We start from the raw sequence: 15,453 nt of genomic DNA on the forward strand, positions 1-15,453 counted from the left end.
CTGCTAAAAATACAAAAAATTAGCCAGGCATGGTGGTAAGTGCCTGTAATCCCATTCGAGAGGCTGAGGCAGGAGAATCACTTGAACCCGGGAGGTGGAAGTTGCAGTGAGCCAAGATTGCGCCATCGCACTCCAGGCTGTGCAACAAAAGCAAAACTCCATCTCAAAAAACAAAACAAAACAAAAAAGTGGTCAGAGTAGGTAATAGTTAAACAAAAACATGAAGGAAGTGAAGAAGCAAGCCTACAGGGTTACTGGCAGGAAAAATGTTCCTTGTGTGTTCAAGGAACAAGAAGGCTAATGTGGTTGGAGTCAAGCAAACAAGAGGGAGAAGAAAGTGAGAAAAGCCATGCAGAACTTCAGGGTTTGCTCTGAGTGGCCTGGGAAGCCACCGGCGGGTTCTGAATAGGGCAATGATAGCATATGCTTTACGTGCATCACAGGCTCGCCAACTGCTGGGCTGAAAAGACACTCGAGGAAGTCAAGGCCAGTAGCAGGGAGTCCGAGCCCAGTCAGCCAACTGCTAAAATAGTAGAGGTGGGAACTGATGGTGATTGGTGCCAAGATGGCTGTGGTGGCAGTGGTAAGAAGTGGTCAGATTATTAGATGGATCCTGAATGCACAGTCAGCAGCATCATTTACCGAGAGATAGGATGTAGTTTGTGAGAGAAAGTGACAAGTCACAAAAGGCTAATATTTTTGGCCTGAACAAATGAAGAATGGAGCAGCCATTACTGAAATGGGAAAACTTTGGGAGGGCTAGGGGGAGCATTTCTGAGCTGTTAAGTTGGAGATGTCTGTCAAATAGGCAAATAGATGAATGAAGATGACATTCTACAGGGAGACTTGGGCTAGCTAGCAATTTGGGAGTTAATATATAGATGGAATTTATGTGAATTTAGCAGATAAACAGAAGAGACAAGGTCCATGGACTAAGCCCAGGGGCACTCTAAGACATCAAGATAAATCTATAAGAAGAGAAGACATTAAGGAGCATGTAATTTTTATTATTATTTATTTTATTTTTTTTCTGAGAGGAGTCTCGCTCTGTCACCCAGGCTGGAGTACAGCGGTATGATCCTGGCTCACTGAAACCTTAGCCTCCCAGATTCAAGGGTTTCTCCTGCCTCAGCCTCCCAAGTAGCTGGAATTATAGGCGCCTGCCACCAGGCCTGGCTAATTTTTTGCATTTTTAGTAGAGATGGGGTTTCACCATGCTGTCCAGGCTGGTCTTGAACTCCTGACCTCAAGCAATCCTCCCGCCTTGGCCTCCCAAAGTGCTGGGATTACAGGCGTGAACCACCGCACCCAGCAGGGGCATGATTACAGGCGTGAACCACCACATTCAGCCTGGGCAACAAGAGCGAAACTCCATCTCAAAAAATAATAACATTTAAAAAATCTATTTAAAATTTAGAAAGAAAAGGAAAACAGTGCTTCAAGAAGAAAGGAGAAAGGAGTGATCAACTATATCAAATAAGATCAAAACTTTGAACCAACCATTGAATTTAGCTGTGGTGACTTGGGATGAGAGGAATTTCAATGGAGCAGTGGGAGGTGAAGCCCTGATTGGAGGGGTTCAAGGAAGAATGGAGGACCTGGAGTATAAATAGCCCTTTTGAGGAATTTTACCATAAAGAGGAACAGAGCAGTGGGGTGTTAGCTTAGAGGAGAAGTGAGAGCTAGACAGCATTGTCTAGCTAACATGTGAGAGAAATAACACAGTGGTCAAAAGACCAGGCTTACCCGGGAGCGGTGGCTCACATCGGTAATCCCAGCACTTTGGGAGGCTAAAGCAGGAGGATTGCTAGAGCCTAGGAGTTTGAGACCAGCCTGACCCCATCTGTACAAAAAGATTTGCCAGGTATGGTAGCACATGCCTGCAGTCCCAGCTATTTGGGAGTCTGAGGTGGGAACGATCACTTGAGCCTGGGAGGTCGAGGCTGCAGTGAGTTGTGACTGTGCCACTGCACTTCACCCTGGATGACAGAGTGAGATCCCGTTTCCAAAACAACAACAGCAACACACAAAAAAGCAGGCTCTACTGCATATGGTGACTTCCTTCCAAAAAGTAAGAAACAGAAAGAGGAGGAAGTGAAGTAATTTTGCAGGGCAGATATCTGACAGACGCCACCTCAGCCATGATTAACATAAGCAGTGATAACTCCTGTAAACAGTACTGACCCTGGATACAGGTTGGTACTCTATGGTTTTCCTCCCCCAAATCCAAAACCTCAGTGTGATCATGAGAAAAACATCAGACAAATCGCAGTTGACGAACAGTCTACAAAATAGTGGATAAGTTCCAACCAATATTCCTCAAAACTGTCAAAGTCATCAAAAACGAGGAAAGTCTGAGAAACCATCACAGCCAAGAGGAGCCAGAAGATACAACAACTAAATGTAATATGGTATCCTGAATGGGATCCTGGAACAGAGAAAGGACATCAAGTAAAAGCGAAGGAAGTCTGAATAAAGCATGGACTTTAGTTAATAATAATGTGTCAATATTGTATTGTAATGAATGTAGCACACTCATGCAAGATGTTAATAATGGGAAACTGGGTGCAGAATGTGTGAAGGATGCAGTGCATCTGGGAACTCTTCCTACTATCTTCTAAACTTTTCCATAAATGTAAAACTGTTCGTAAAAAAAACACATCTAGGCCAGGCGCGGTGGCTCACGACTGTAATCCCAGCACTTTAGGAGGCTGAGGCGGACAGATCACCTAAGGTCGGGAGTTCTAGACCAGCCTGACCAACATGAAGAAACCCTGTCTCTACTAAAAATACAAAAAAAATTTTTTTTTTAAATTAAGCCAGGCATGGTGGTGCATGCCTTTAATCCCGGGAGGGTGCATGCCTTTTACTCGGGAGGCTGAGATAGGAGAATCATTTGAACCCGGGAGGCGGAGGTTGTGGTAAGCTGAGATTGCGCCATTGCACTCCAGCCTGGGCAACAAGAGCGAAACTCCATCTCAAAAAATAATAATAATAGCATAAAAAACCACATCTATTTAAAATTTCGAAAGAAAAGGAAAAAAAAAAAACATAGACTATCATAGACTATGCAGTCTGATCATCTGGTTAGAATCTTAGTGTGCCATTTAGAAGACTGTGACTCAAGGCAAGTTACTTAAATTCTCTGAGAATCAGTTCCCCTATCTATAAAATGGAAATAGGAAGAATGTCTACCTCATAGAATTGTTATGATAAGTAAATGAGATAATCCATGTAAAATGCTTATCATACTGGCCAATAGTAAGCCTTGATAGGAGGTAGCTTTATTGTTATTACTACTATTATTTTGAATCTTTATTGAATATACAAACGCACACTTAATGTGATTTTACATTTAATTTTTAAAGTAATTATTAATAATTTATATAATAATTTCTCTTTCCTTTCTTGAGAGGAAGAAAATTGAATACAGCCTATTATAAATCATCTGCAGAAAGCATTTCTCAGTGCATCATAAGTGTTGAGAGGTTTTATGGTGTCAGCTGCTCCAAACAATTTAATTTAAATACCAATCTATGGTAATGTAATCAGATGAGTTGTCTCCAGAGTTTCTATATGTACTACGTTATCATGTCTGTAACATAAACAACATTTTTCATTTGGGCTTTTGGGCTCTTGCTTTCACTAAAAGCCATAAAGTCATCAATGATAACCAGAGAATATGTTACTTTATTATTACATTATTTTTAATAAGAATACTTGACAAAAGTGATTTGAAGAGTAATATGTAGAATATGTTTAAAAATAAAAGTAATTAAATGAAGTAATGAAAGAATGTAGTAAAATAACTGTTATATGAAGACACTATTAAAAAAGAGAATTTGGCCTAAGCAATAGCTTCCCAATCAGATTGTGCATCAGACTCACTCCTGGGATATGACAGAAAATGAAAGAAGCTGGACCCTCAACCGAGACTTACTGAATCTGCAGCTCTAGGAGTGAGACCTGCATCTGTGTATTTAAAAGACTGCATAGATGATTTTGGTTTGTGAACGATTGGCTTACCTTATCCTGCACACACTGATCATATCATATAGGCTGCTATATGAGCTGCCTTGGTAAACACAGCCTGATACTCACCGTCATCAAGAATCATGATCAGCTCGAGAGAGCTTTACTTAGTATATTACAGTTGTTTTCTATATTTAAGCTTGGGCTGTCAGTTGTCCTGAGCATACAAGGGACTGCCTCTTTGATTCAGTCCTCCATCACTCTCCTTCCCCTCTCGAAGGTCAAGTTTTCCCTCCCTGCACCTCTTCCCCCTTTCTTCCTTCACTGTGCCCACAGGACAACTCAGCATGTTTAGTACAGGCAGTTCCCTCAACACCCTGAACTGAGCTAGCCTTGCCTTCTTGCTGAGCCAACAGCTTGTGTAGCACCTGGTCAGGGCCAGCTCAGTAGTCCAGGCAGTCAGTAGGCATGACCACCTGCACAATGAATTACAGCTGAAGTATCATGGAGTAAACATTTTAGACCCTTTCCCTATGAGAGAATGAATACACAAACGGACAATGGCCAGCTTATATATAAAAATAGAACTCTGCAGACAATGTGCATCAACCAACCTACCATCTACAGTATCTAACAAGTTAAACTATCAGCAACTGGGTTAAACTGTAGCAACCAGCCCAGGCAGCCAAACAAGAAACCCTGTAGCAACCTGCCCCAAATGGCCAGGACTTGAATAATTACTGACAGCTTCCTCAATTTTTGCTCCTACTTCTAACTTAGGGCCAACCAGAGAAAGTCAACTATATACCCCTAAACAAACACACAGAATACCCCCCTTTTAGGTAGCTCAGCTACAGCTTCCCTGTATCAATAGCCTCCAATCAGGTCATAACTGCAGTCTTCTTCTCCCACCCTCCTCCATCCTCTGCCTGCTTTTGAGTTTCTGCCAAACACAAGTAATGGTGGCTGGCTCCCTTGCTTTGAAAAATTAGCTTTTGTTTGTTCTCATTTGGGTGGTCCTCATTTATTTTCACCACTAGGGAAATGGGGCTGCATGCTTGAAATGGATCACTGAATTGTTCTTTGACGCCAGAAATGTCTGTACTTTAGGGAGGCTGTTAGATGTGGGCAAGAAGAGCACAGCAGTAAGGGAAGAAGTGTAGAGTGGCTGGGTTAAGGACATAAGCCCTGGATCCAGACTGCCATGGTTCAGATCCTGGCTCTTCCACTTCCAGCTGGTGAACCTGAACAAGTTACTTAACCAATTTGTACCACAGTCTCCTGACCTGTTAAAAAAACACTGGCAATGATAATGGCTCACAAAGTAATTGGAGGGGTTATATGAGACAAGCCATGTAAAGCATGAATATCTGGATTTCAATGCTATCAACAGAGAGAGAGAATAATCTGACTCTCTAATTTACGATACCCACCTGGCCCCATTCACCATTAAACTGGACTAAAAACACTTTTCTTTCACAGTCAGTAACTCTAGGAAATCCAGGGGCATAAATACTGCCCATGCCAAAATCCATCTCAAAAAGATCTGATGGGGAAGTGACCTTATCCCTCAAAATCCCTCATGTGCACACTGGAAGTCTCTGTTTTCTATAAATCAGACTTTTTTGGGGGGGGTAACTTAAAATTACAGAGCTTAAAATATATAAACATTTTTTGTATAACTAGAAGCCCATTGCTACAATTCAAAGACTGTGAACATACTGTTCATCAGTAACAAAGAAAACTCTCCTTTTAGGTCTTCTGCTAGTCCTGGTAAGAAAAATCCCACTTCAGACCATTAAAGCTAAGTTATTTTGACATAATCATGATTATTTTCAATAACATTAAACATGACATTGTGGAATATCAAATCTAACCAAAAATGCCTATACTTAACAAAACAAAGATTTTTGTCTGAACTATCTCTGGCTACACTCAACACTTCCAACAGGCAGTTACTCAACTTTCCAATGTCTGCATAAAATACAGTTCTGAAGCCAATTTTTTAGACTAAAATAAAAAGCCACTCTTTAGCATAAACCTTCATTCAACGAAATTGGTTAAATAAGATTTAATTAAGAAAACTAGGAGCCACGTTCATTGAAAATCGTATTTTACTTTAGCATTTCACTTGGAATTAAGTTAGGGGCTTAGGCATGCATTGAAAACACCAAAGGATAAATATCTCAAAGTTCTAAAAATGTCCTAATACGAAAATGATATTCTGGGATGATTTCGCAAGGGCCAGAAGACATCACACATTGCGAACCCAGTGAGGGTGGCACTGCGGACGAACAGAAGATGCTTTCACGCGGGTTATCCGTCTTTCCCAGGCCTCGGTTCCCTTGACATTGCTGCGATACCCCAAATTCTTTGAAACAGAGAAGGGAGGGCTGGCTTCTGGGTCCCAAGGAGTCTCTGCGTCCTCCCTGGGAAAGGAAGGTGCCGGCTCCCCGGCGGGAACTTCCCGGAGGCCGCGCCAGCCCCGCTAGCGACCCCAGCCGTGCAGGGCGACGCGGAGCGGACGCCGAGCTGGCCCCGCGGCGCACTCCGCTCCCCCGCCGCCCCCGGCCGGTCCCGGACGACTCACCCAGGCCGCGCCAGCCCAGCGCGCCGTCGCAGCTGTCCAGGACCGCGCACAGCTCCCCCAGCAGCGCGGGCGGCAGGTCGAACAGCAGGGTGTGCGCCGACAGCGCGCCGCGGGCCCCGCAGTTCCCCGCCATGGCTCGGTGGCCCGAGCCCCGGGAACGAGGCGGAGCCTAGGCCCCTGCAGGCCCGCGACAGGCCGTTACACAACCGCGGAAATCCTGCTTCCACGACGGCGGCAGAGCCCTAGGAACACGCCGTTCCCCGGCCCCGGCAGGGGCGGTGCCCACGTGACGCAAGGCGCGCCTCGCCCGAGATGCCCCTGCGGCCGCTTGGCCTGGCCTGGGGGGTTACCCTACCCGGGTTCTCCCTTCGCTGGCTTTGCGCCCCTTCACACCTCTGCGGTGGGGATGGAGCTGCCGAGACAAGCAGAGTGAGAACTGGAGAAAGCCCAGAGCTCAGAGCTCCCGGGGGCCCACCGTGCCCCATGGCTAGGCGGTCTCCTGGTGTGGATAGCTAGAGATGTCATTACTTCTTTAAAAAGTTTGTTTTTGAAAGTTTCTCCCTTCCTTCTTTCCTTCCTTTCTTTTCTTCCTTTTTTTCTTTATTTTGAGTCAGGTTCTTGCTGTGTCGCCCAGGCTGGAGGGCAGTGGCTATATCTCAGCTCGCTGGAGCCTCCACTTCCTGGGCTTAAGCGATCCTCCCACCTCAGCCTCTGGAGTAGCTGAAACCACAGGCGCGCACCACCACCCCCAGTTAATTGTTATTTTTTCTTTCTTGGTAGAGAGGGAGTCTCGCTATGTTGCTCAGGCTGGCTTCAAACTCCTGGCCTCAAGCAATCCTCCCACCTCCGACTTTCCAAAGTACTGGGACTAGGGGTATTAGCCACTGTCCCCGGACTATTTCTTTTTTATCCTGTCAGAATAGCTATCCATGTTCATCGAGGAACACTTGGAAAACCCAGAAAAAAACTGAAAAAAGAAGATAATCACTCACAACCCCACTCAGCCTATTACCCTCTAAAAGTTTTGACTCATTTTCCTCCCAACTTTTACTGAATTTAAACAGATAAAAATGTGCATGTATAGGATTATTACTGGAAAAGATGAATGTAGATACCAACAACAGAAAAACAGAAGAGACACCAAATCAGAGTAAGATTATGTTCGTTTTCTTCACGAGGCGGCCCCTCCTCCATACACCTACTTGGTTTTAAGAAATTCTCTTCCTCATGGGCTTCCCTGATGAAATATCGTTCCATCATTTTTTCCTTCCTCAAAGTGCTTCACATAATCTTCCTTTTTGCCTTCAACATGGAGTTTAAGTAAAATTATTGTTTTGAAATCTTCACGGAGTTTAAGTAAAATTGTGGTTTTGAAATCCTCTAGGTCACGTAAGGCATGTTACCAGTGACAAAAAGTTGTTTTCAAAGTGGTGAGAAAAATCTTAGCCTTAATGACTGGAAGAGTGGGCAGTGGCCATCAAGTGAAAACACCAGAGGTGTTTTTAAGCCTCTCAGATTGTAGCCTTAGGAATATCTTCCCCTAGAGATCATGAGTGATGAAACACTAGCATTTCATGCCCCTACCTGAATGGTCCTTGTCAGCGAAAATACTCCATAAAAATATACCTAAAAACTGGCAAAGCCCATACTGTGTGGGCAGGAATTTCGATATCCTGTTGTTCAAGGTTTTATTGTCAATCTGTACACGCTGTACACCTCTTTCCCTCCCTCCCTCCCTCCCTCCCTCCCTCCCTCCCTTCCTTCCTTCCTTCCTTCCTTCCTTCCTTCCTTCCTTCCTTCCTTCCTTCCTTCCTTCCTTCCTTTCTCTCTCTCTCTTTCTCTCCCTCTCTCTCTCTCTCTTTCTTTCTATTTTGTTTTAGTCCTTCTGTCGCCCAGTGGTGCGATCTTGGCTCACTGCAACTTCCAACCCCTGGGCTCAAGTGATCCTCCCACCTCATGCTCCAGCGCAGCTGGGACTACAGGTGCATGCCGCTATGCCCGGCTAACCTTTGTAATTTTTGTAGAGGTGGGGTTTTGCCATGTTGCTCAATCTGGTCTCAAACTCCTGGGCTCAAGTGTTCCATCCACCTCGGCCTCCCGAGGTGCTGGGATTACAGGCATGAGCCACCGCACCCGGCCCTCTCTGCACCTCTTAAAGGGACTACCTGAACACTCTGAGCAACAGAGGCAAGAGGCCACTAATTATTTGGTAGCTCTTGAATTGCTACTACAGGGGAGGCAAACTCACTCAGAGGAACCAGGAAATCACTGCAGATGAGGGAAACAATCAGAACGGCCTGCTTTGCCAGATCTTGTAATTTACCAAGAAGCAAAGATCCTATGTGAAAGCTAGAGTATGTGAAATTTCCTGTATTTTCAGGGTTGGCAGTTGTTCTCAGACCATGTTCCCTCCCTATTCCTAAAACTGTCTTTGAGTTTTGATTTTTATATCATCAGGTTATATTATCATGGTTGCTGTCAACTGCTGATCTCCCCGACTCCAATTCCTTCTCCTCATTTTTAGACTCTCTAGCTCCTGGCCCATTGTTGCTCTCTCCAGTGCTAATCCTGTCTTAGTTCTCAGTGATTTAAAATATATGTAGAATAACTATTCACAATAGCAAAGATATGCAGTCAAGCCAAATGCCCATCAACTACAGACTGGATAAAGAAAACGTGGTACATATACACCATGGAGTACTATGCAACCACAAAAAGGAATGAGATCATGTCCTTTCCAGGGACATGAATGGAGCTGGAGGCCGTTATCCTCAGCAAACTAACACAGGAACAGAAAATCAAACACTGCATGTTCTCACTTATAAGTGGGAGCTGAACCATGAGAACACATGGACACATGGCAGGGGAACAATGCACACTGGAGCCTGTCAGGGGAAGGGGTAGGGGAGGCAGTGAATCAGAAGGAATAGCTAATAGATGCTGGGCTTAATACCTAGGTGGTGGGATCATCTGTGGAGCAAACCACAATGGCACATGTTTACCTATGTAACAAACTGCACATCCTGCACATGTACCCCAGAACTTAAAAGCTGATGAAACAAAATTAAATACACACATACACACACACACACACACACACAGATATATATGTAGAATAGATGGTGATCTTTTCAATGCCTGGCCTCTCATTTCCTTGACTCCTCTCCTCCAGTGACATTGTACTCCACCCAATGCTCCATTTCAGCCACTCAATCCCATGAGCGTACCCTAGAATTTGTCATTATCAATAGCTGCATCCCATCTATACTTTCTTTCATGAATCCACTCTCTGATCATATCTCCTGTCCTTCTAGCACATTCCCTCTAGTACTCTGACCCCAACAATCCTTTCCCTACACCAGATATCCAATCCAAAATCTTGCTGCCTCTTTTCTGGCTCCACCCTCTTGACGTCCTCACTTTTCTGCTTCTCCATTAAGTCTGTGGTCAATTAATATATTCACTCTTGCATAGGCTTTACATTCCCTTGTTCCTCTCCCACTTTGTTGAGCTCTCTTGGCAAGTCTACAATCCTGATTAAATCCAATTTTCTAAGTTGGCTCTGCCCCCATGCACCTGAGTATAGCTGAGGAACAGGGTGGAAAACCAAAATCCTATTAATTGAACTCAATTTAAAATCAAGGCCAAGACTCTCAAGTGGGTCCTTTATGTCACTGGACAAGCATACTATGCACCTTTAGCCAATGCATTCTTCTGGTCTCCTTGAAAGCTATGCTATGCTTTCTTTTTTCTCAACTCCCATCATCCTGTCCTCCACAAATAATCTTGAGAATATTTATTGAGAATACTGATGCATCAGGAAAAAAAACTTCCATGGAATCTCACCACAACATCGAACTATCTACTAGCGTCTGTGCCAACATATTCCTTCTTCTTGTTTTCCATGGATGAATTATCTAGGCTCCTATGTAAATCATTAGACTTCATTTGTGCACTGGATCTTATCTCTATTACCAATTCAAAGGCATCAAGGGCACCTGCTTTCCCTGATCCCTGTTATATTATGAGTTTTTCATTCTTTACCACCTCAATTCCATCAGCATGCAAATATGATGTTGTTTCTTTCAACTTAAACCAAAATTTTTGATGCCATTTCCCGTTTCTGTCTTTGGTCCCAATTCTTTGCTCCGCTTTGCAGTGCAGAGCCGAATATTCTCATTGTGTCCGATGTCCTCTTCCTATCTTCTCTTAAACCAACTCTAATTAGAGGCACCCCTCCCACCTTACTCCACTAAAACTGCTGTCTTCAGGGTCACACGTGTCCACATCATTGCTAAGTAAAATCATTAATTTTCAGTCCTCACTTACTTGACCTATCGGTATTTTTGATACAGTTGATCACCCCCTCCTTCTTGGAAACTTTCTTCATTTGATTTCTAGGATACCACATTCTCTTATATTTTTCACTTACCTCATTTGTCACCCCTCAGCTTCCTTTGCTGTTCCTCCTCTTCTCCCTAAACTCTAAATGTTGGAGCAACCCATGACTCAATCCATGGCTCTTCTCTATCTACACCCACTGCCTTGCTGATCTTAATTTCAAGGCTTTAGGTACCATCTATATACCACGGACTACCAAATTTATTTTTAGTCCAGACCTCTCTCTTAAATTCTAGAGTCATGTCCAAAATTGAATTCTTGATCATGCCTCTTAAACCTACTCTTCCTGCATTCCTCCATGTCTAGGTTAACAGCAACTCCACCAGCTGGGCACAATGGCTCAGGCCTGTAATACCAGCACTTTGGGAGAATGAGGGAGGCAAACCGCTTGAGCCCAGGGGCTCAAGACCAGCCTGGGCAACATGGCAAAACCCTGTTTCTACAAAATAATAATAATAATAATAATAATAATAATACATTATTAGTAGTTGGGTGCGGTGGCGCACACCCGTAGTCCCAGCTACCTGGGAAGCTGAGGTAGGAGGATCACTTGATCCCAGGAAGCCAAAGCTGCAGTGAACCATGATTGTGCTGCTGCACTCCAGCCTAAGTGACAGAGTAAGACCCTGTCTCAAAACACACACACACACACACACACCCCAAACAAACAACGCTCCCCTGGCAACTCCATCCTTCCAGTTGCTTAAACTAAAATCTATAGAGTCATCCTTGACTCCTCTACCAGTTCGCAGCTACCAGTGTAATCCCATGTTCAATCTACCAGCAAATCCTGTCAAGGCTATTCAAAATGTGTCTAGAATCTAATCAATTTTCCTCACCTCCACTGCTGCCATTCTGGTTTGAGCCACCATCAAATATTGTCTGGATTGTTATAGTAACCTCTGAACTAAGGATAGCTTCCACTCTTGCTTCCAACACTGCAGTGAGATTGATTCTTTTAAATCCTATCTAACTGTGTCTCCCCTTTGTTCAGAAGCCAGTAATGGCTCCTAATTTCAGTCAATAAAAGTCAAACTCTTTATATAATCTGCATTCTTTCTCCCCTTCCCATGCTGCTGCTTTGCCCTCTGATTTTGTTTCCTTTTTCATTGTTCATTCTACTTTAGCCACAGTATCTCATTGCTGGTCTTTGAACACACAAGGGAGAGCCCCACATTGGAGGCTTTGCACTTGCCACTCCCTTGCCTGGTATGCTCTTCCCACATGGCTAAGGTCTACTCAGACCCCCATAATTAAAATTGCCATGGTTCGTGCACTCAGATTGGGGCTGAGATATGACTGAAATTGGTCCAATAATGTATGACTTGGGGAATCATATTTCATTCAGATATATCTCTTCTGGATCAGAATAAGAACATGTAGCAGCTCTGGTCATGGCCGGGAACCATTTTGCAACCACATGGACATCAATATTAGAATGAAACAAGTCCTGGGAATAATGAGAGGAACAACCTAGTGAGAGGAAAAACCAAGTCCTTGCTAATGTCATTGAACAGTTCATTCATTCTAGGCCTGGAGCATGTCCTACTTGTGGTCTTACAACTATATGAGATAAATTTCCTTTTTAAACCAGGGATCTTGTTATCTGAAGCCAAATGCATCCTAGCTGATGCACTAAGCAGGCACTTGGTAATACTCTCTGGTTTGTTGAGCACCTATAAAACCTATGGGAAGAAAACTAATCCTTGTCTAAACCTGGAGTTCAAATGTGTACACTGTATCTGGTGGGATGTGAGATGTGTATGAAAACCAGATTGCAGAGAGAGGCAGCTGAGACCCCGAGATAAAATAAACGCTGGGAAAGAATGATTCTGGCAGCATGCGCAGAAGCAGTCTGAAGTCCTAGAAGTGCATGAAACTGGACTAGACCCATGTAGACCCAGACACTTCAACCCCATCCTACCATCCCACTGCCAGCATACATATTATCTGGAAAAAAGAGGACTATGGTTAAGTCACAAAACTGTGTGACATAGCTCTTTGTTGTGGGATCCTCTCCAACATCCCCTGCCCCCAAGTTTTGGATACCAGAAGAATAAAGTATTTTTATCCCAGCTGGAAAGAAGATAACAGTGAACTGCAAAGATGAACAAATGGAGATGCCAAGGAAACCCTGAAGGCCATGGTGACAATGGCACAGGTACAGAGTAATATCAGTGACCAAGCCCCAGCTAAGCACAGGCACAAATCCTCAGAAATCTAGAAACAGGTGAGGGAGAAAAGAGGTGAGGCAGACAACAGCTCTTAATATATATGAGACAAGTATCTTGGTAGTAGCTATTTATACAGCCACCCCTAGAGATGGATGTTCAAAAGACTCTCAAGCTTGTGGGACCAATGGTATTTTGTGGTTTGGGAAGTAATTTCAAAACAAAGATCAAGAACCTATCCCATATTTGAGCTTCATCCTTTACCTATAACCTACAACTTTACCCTACAGAGTTATATATACATTGGGATTCAGGGATAGAGTAAAGATCAGGAACGGGGTGAAGACATTTGTGGTACATTGCTTGGTTATTTTATTTTATTTAAAAAATTGTTTTAGTAGAGATGGGGGTCTTGCTATGTTGCTCAAGCTGGTCTCAAACTCCTGGGCTCAAGCGATCCTTCTACCTTAGCCTCACAAAGTGCTGGGATTATAGGCATAAACCACTGCACCTGGCTACTTAGTAATTTAAAAAAATGAAGATTGAATGTTTCTTAGGCTTTCATCAAAACGACCTCATGAAAATAATATGTAGCCAGGAGCCATGGCTCACATCTCTAATCCCAGCAATTTGGGAGGCTGAGGTGGGAGGATTACTTGAACACAGGAGTTCGTGACCAGCCTGGGCCACATGGCGAAACCTCGCTTCTACAAAAAAAAAAAAAAATACAAAAATTGGCCAGGCATGATGGTGTGTGCCTGCAGTCCCATCTACTTCAGAGGTTAAGGTGGGAGGATTGCTTGAGCCCAGGACTTTGAGGCTGCAGTAAGCTGTGATCATGCTACTGCACTCCAGCTTGGGTAAGAGAGAGAGACCTTGTTTTAAAAAAAAAGGAAGAAAAGAAAAGAACATGTGCTCATTATTCCTCCAGTTCTATATGCGTGTGTGTATATATGTATTTACATATTATATCACAGAAAATATATAATATTTTAAAATAACATTAGGTTTGTTTCGCTTATAACTCAATTTTTTCCCATTTAAAGTAAAAAACATTTTTTCTAAAAATCAATTATGTCACAACATGATATATACTAAGATTTTAACAATTATCCTCTTAGGATTGATGGCGGAAAGGAGTATTCAGTACTTCATTTTCTTACTTGAGATTTTTGTGTTTTCAAAACTTTCTACAGTTATTATGTATCATCTCTGTGACTAGAAAATCCTCAACTATAAAAAATAATTTCTTCCAACACTTTGTGATTAATCCCATTTGATTGTTTTCTTTCTAAACCATTTTCATGGCATTTTTCAGTTTAGGTATGTTGCTGTGATAACTTTTGCCTAGTCACCACTGACTTTTAAAAGTCTGATTTTTATGTTTGAATAACTTTCAGCCAAGGGCTTTTTATGATAATTTCAATATTAGCTAACTTTTAGCCAAGGGCTTTTTATGATAATTTCAATATTAGCTAAAGTTTTGTTTTTGAAGCAAACATTTATTTACCCCTAGAAGAAACCCAGACATGTGGGGAAAAAAAATCTGAGATTATGGCTAAACATTCTCTCTTTCATTAAGATATTTACTCAGATTGCTTACAATTTGAGACTGGAAAAGGACTTAGAGGTCCTTGTCCAACTCCTACAGTTTACAAATGACACAACTGCTGCTGGCCATAGGAACTCTGGGTGCAATATTTATTGGAAAAATACTTACAAAAATGTTTACAGAATAAAAATATTAAGATATCCAAAATTTCTCTGGCATATAATGAACATAAATCTTGTGTATTTTTCCTCTGAAGGATCCAACTTTCTGTCCAGGCATGGTGGCTCACACCTGTAGTCCCAGCACTTTGGGAGGTTGAGGCAGGTGGATCACCTGAGGTCAGGAGTTTGAGACCAGCCTGACCAATATGGTGAAACCCTGTCTCTACTAAAAATACAAAAATTGGCCAGGCATGATGGCGTGCACCTGTAATCCCAGCTACTTGGGAGGGTGAGACAGGAGAATCGCTTGAACCCGGGAGGTGGAGGTTGCAGTGAGCCAGGTTCGTGCCACTGCACTCCAGCCTGGGCAACAGAGCCAGACTACCTCTGAAAAAACAAAAACAAAAACAAACAAACAAACAACAGCAACAACAACAACAAAAAAGAAACAGTATTTGACTTTCTTTTCCTTGTCACTGAATAAATCCGCCAAATAAACCCTATTCTTAGTCTGAGGCTGCCATAACAAAATCCCACAAACAGCCATAACAAAATCCCACAGACTGCATCGCCTAAAAAATACAAATTTATTTTCTCACAGTTCTG

General features: G+C 43.0%; 1 protein-coding gene across 2 annotated transcripts in view; it reads right to left on the reverse strand.

Annotated features, from left to right (window-relative positions):
• Nucleotides 1-7,116, reverse strand: part of IRAK3 (interleukin 1 receptor associated kinase 3) — a 59,902-nt gene extending 52,786 nt beyond the window's left edge. The window contains exon 1 of one of the 2 annotated variants that reach the window (XM_010379978.2): nt 6,563-7,116. In XM_010379978.2, the coding sequence (XP_010378280.2) occupies nt 6,563-6,695 (133 nt within the window). In that variant the 5' untranslated portion in view covers nt 6,696-7,116. The remainder of the gene's footprint in view (nt 1-6,562) is intronic. The other variant, XM_010379987.2, reaches the window with a different exon arrangement.
• Between the last annotated feature and the right edge of the window lie 8,337 nt (nt 7,117-15,453).

This window comes from Rhinopithecus roxellana, chromosome 10 (assembly GCF_007565055.1).
Source record: "Rhinopithecus roxellana isolate Shanxi Qingling chromosome 10, ASM756505v1, whole genome shotgun sequence".
NCBI lineage: Eukaryota > Metazoa > Chordata > Mammalia > Primates > Cercopithecidae > Rhinopithecus > Rhinopithecus roxellana.